Below are 3,090 nucleotides of genomic sequence, written 5' to 3' on the forward strand. Positions count from 1 at the left end.
CCTCTTTTTTAGGTTAAATTTAATGAATTTAGTTTACTTTGTTTTCAGAGAAATTTATATAATATAATTTTCAGATAAATTAATTTAATATAAGTGTTTTACCTCTTTAAGGTTAAATTTAGTTGGTTAAAAATGTAATTTTGATTTTTTTTTTATTTCAGGGAAATTTATTAAAAATAAAATAATTTTATATTTTTAAAATGTTTTTTTCCTCATTTTTTAGGTTATATTATAGTTGGTTGAAAGTGTACTTTTATTTTTTTTTAATTATGCTGTCAGGTAAATTTATTTAATATAATTTAACATTTATAAAAGTGTTTTTTTCTCTTTTTTTAAGGTTAAGTTTAGGTGATAAAAACGGTTTGTTTTTCGCTTTTTTGAGCTTTCAGGGAAATTTATAAATGTAAAATCATATGAAATAAGTGTTTTTCCTCTTTAGGTTAAATTGTTAAATTAATTTGGTTCAAAATGTACTTTTGATATTTTTTTTACTTTATGGTTTCAGTGAAATTTATTTAATATAATTTTAGATTTATTACGTGTTTTTTCAGTCGAATTTAGTTGGTTAAAAATGTACTTTTGATTTTTTTTTGTAATATTAAGTTTGATCAAAAATAATGACCACCTTCACTTGAATAGTTTATTCCATGAATTCTTCAGATAAAAATCCAACTTTTGCCACCAATTTTATTGACCATAAAATAATAAAGACAGACATTTGCTGCTTTCCCATCAACAATTAAAATAAAACACCTTTAGAAAAAAATAACAAGTTTATTCTGCAAATCCTAAAGTTTAACAAAAAAACATTAGTTCTTTAAATTTATAAATCAAAGTAAAAATCTTCACATTTTTAACTTAATATTAAACTAAACTTTCTTTCCATTAGATCAGCAAAGACTGTATAAACTCTAAATAAACTGTTTTCATGAACTGTCAGACTGGAGAAGGTTTGATGCCTTAAAAGAACTCTTTAATCCACAGCAGCTCTATGAGTTTAACTTCTACAATCAAGACATTTTTCTTGTGCTGTTCAGAGACGATTAAAAATTCTCTGGTGACATTTGTATCAGTAACTGTTAGGATGAAGTGATGCTTTGGCTCTAAGACTCACTATACAAATATTAATAAAATAAATAGACAGTAACCCGTTAGTGTGACCCGTTGTGTTGTGCTCCTCACGGCTGGGCGGCGGCTCTCATGGAGGCGAGAGCGGAGTGAATGCGAACGTGAAGTCTGTTCTCGAAGTCGTAGCCGGTGTAGTCTTCCTGCACGAGATGATGCAAAAGGGTGAAAAACGGAATTATACTTTCCTCATCTTTTTACAAGATCAAACGAGTCGATGTGTCCAGTCAGGTATCAGCACATCTATTAAAAATGCAGACACTCCTGTCAGAGAGCGGTGCGTCGGCGTAGTCATGGCAGAAATACCCAGCATGCTCTGACATACCACACTGGAAATGAGAACTAGAGTTTACACAATATATTGTACGGATTCAAATACATATCTAAGAAATTACATATTACCTATTAAAATGCGTCCCATTTAGAGAAACGGAACATTAAAAAATAAAACAGGAAATCTAATTTTTAAAGCATTTATTTATACAAAAGTGAAGAAAATAATCAATAACTAAAGTTTCCCTCAATTCTTTGTCATTAAAACCAGGTCAAAGGTTTCCTGTTCGTCTTCAGCAGGTTTGCTTCTATTTTGGTCCATTCCTCCATGCAGATCTTCTCAAAAGCTGTAATGTTTTAGACTCAACTCCATCCATAGATTTTCCTCTGGATTGTTCTGACACTCCAGAACCTTGAAATGCTTTTTGCAGAGCCGTGACTTTGTTACACAGGTGATATATTATGGATCTTTGTTATACTGAAAGATCCAGACGAGATTCATCCAAGAAAGTTTTGGCTCAAAAGGTCACCATAGGTGACCCCATTCATCTTTTTCTCGATGCAGATCAGTCATCCTGTCTTCTTCGCAGCTCCAAAGCATGATGCTGGCAGCCACGCCCCTTTCAGGGCAGTTGTGGCTTCATCAGTAGCTTACCATCAATGAATGAGGAGTGAATGAATGATGGATACACACTGTAAGAGTTTGAGCGTCTGGAAAAGCGCCGTCGTTCCCCAGCAGGTGAGATCTTTCATGGAGCTCCAGGTGGAGATGATCTTGTATTTCCTTCATTTTAATTCATTATTTCTAATAATAATTGAACAGTCGATCTCTTCAAGCTGCTTCCTTTATTATTGCAGACTGGTTCATCCCTGTTTTGTTCAGGTCTACAATCTTGTCTTTGGTGTCTTGTGACAGCTCTTTGGTCTTGATCTCAGTGGAGAGGTTGCAGTCTGACTGTTTCTGGGTGTGGACCGGTGTCTTTTGTACAAATAACCAGTTCAAACAGGTTCTAATAATACGGGTAACAGTTGGAGGACAGAAGAGCGTCTTAAGAAAGGGACAGAATTCTCGTTTGTCTGTCGAAGTTAAATCCTTATTTTCTGCACAAATATACAAAAACATTCTTTAAAAGTTAAACAATGTGATTCCTGGATTATTTTTTAACATTTTGTCTCTCTCAGTTAAACTTTGGTTCTTTTCTCGTTAATTTAGGACTTTTTTCTGGTAAATTTACAAGACTTAAAATGAAAGATTTAATGTAAACTAGCGATTTAAAGTCGTAACTTTGTAACTTTTTTCTCATAAATTTGACTTTTTTTCTCATAAATGTATTACTTTTTTCTTGTTAAGTGTTTTAAAGTCTTACATTTACAAGATTTAAAGTAATAAATTTATAACTTAAAAAAATGTCAATTTACGTGGAAAAAATAATAAATTTAGCCGATGACTTTTTAAGTCATAAATAAACGACTTTATTCTCGCAATTTAAAAGTCATGACTTTTTCCTCGTAAATTTGAAAGATTGTCTTATTTAAAAAAAGTTTTACGTTGTACAAGTGAGTATTTGGGCCAACAAAAGTATTAAATTTACAACTTTTTTTTCATGTAAATTTGACTTTTTTCACCCCCAAAAATTTGACTTTTTTTTTCTTGTTAATTTACGTGTTCTAAAGTCATGGAGTTACGACTTT

At 31.6% G+C, this 3,090-nt stretch overlaps 1 protein-coding gene across 1 annotated transcript in view; it reads right to left on the minus strand.

Moving 5' to 3' along the window:
• Nucleotides 1-626: 626 nt before the first annotated feature.
• The window catches only part of LOC112147156 (tetratricopeptide repeat protein 39C), a 12,852-nt gene continuing 10,388 nt past the window's right edge, over nt 627-3,090 (minus strand). Inside the window, exon 14 of the mRNA XM_024273317.2 lies at nt 627-1,268. Coding sequence (XP_024129085.1) covers nt 1,179-1,268 — 90 coding nt within the window. The 3' untranslated portion in view covers nt 627-1,178. The remainder of the gene's footprint in view (nt 1,269-3,090) is intronic.

This window comes from Oryzias melastigma, linkage group LG17, assembly GCF_002922805.2.
Source record: "Oryzias melastigma strain HK-1 linkage group LG17, ASM292280v2, whole genome shotgun sequence".
NCBI lineage: Eukaryota > Metazoa > Chordata > Actinopteri > Beloniformes > Adrianichthyidae > Oryzias > Oryzias melastigma.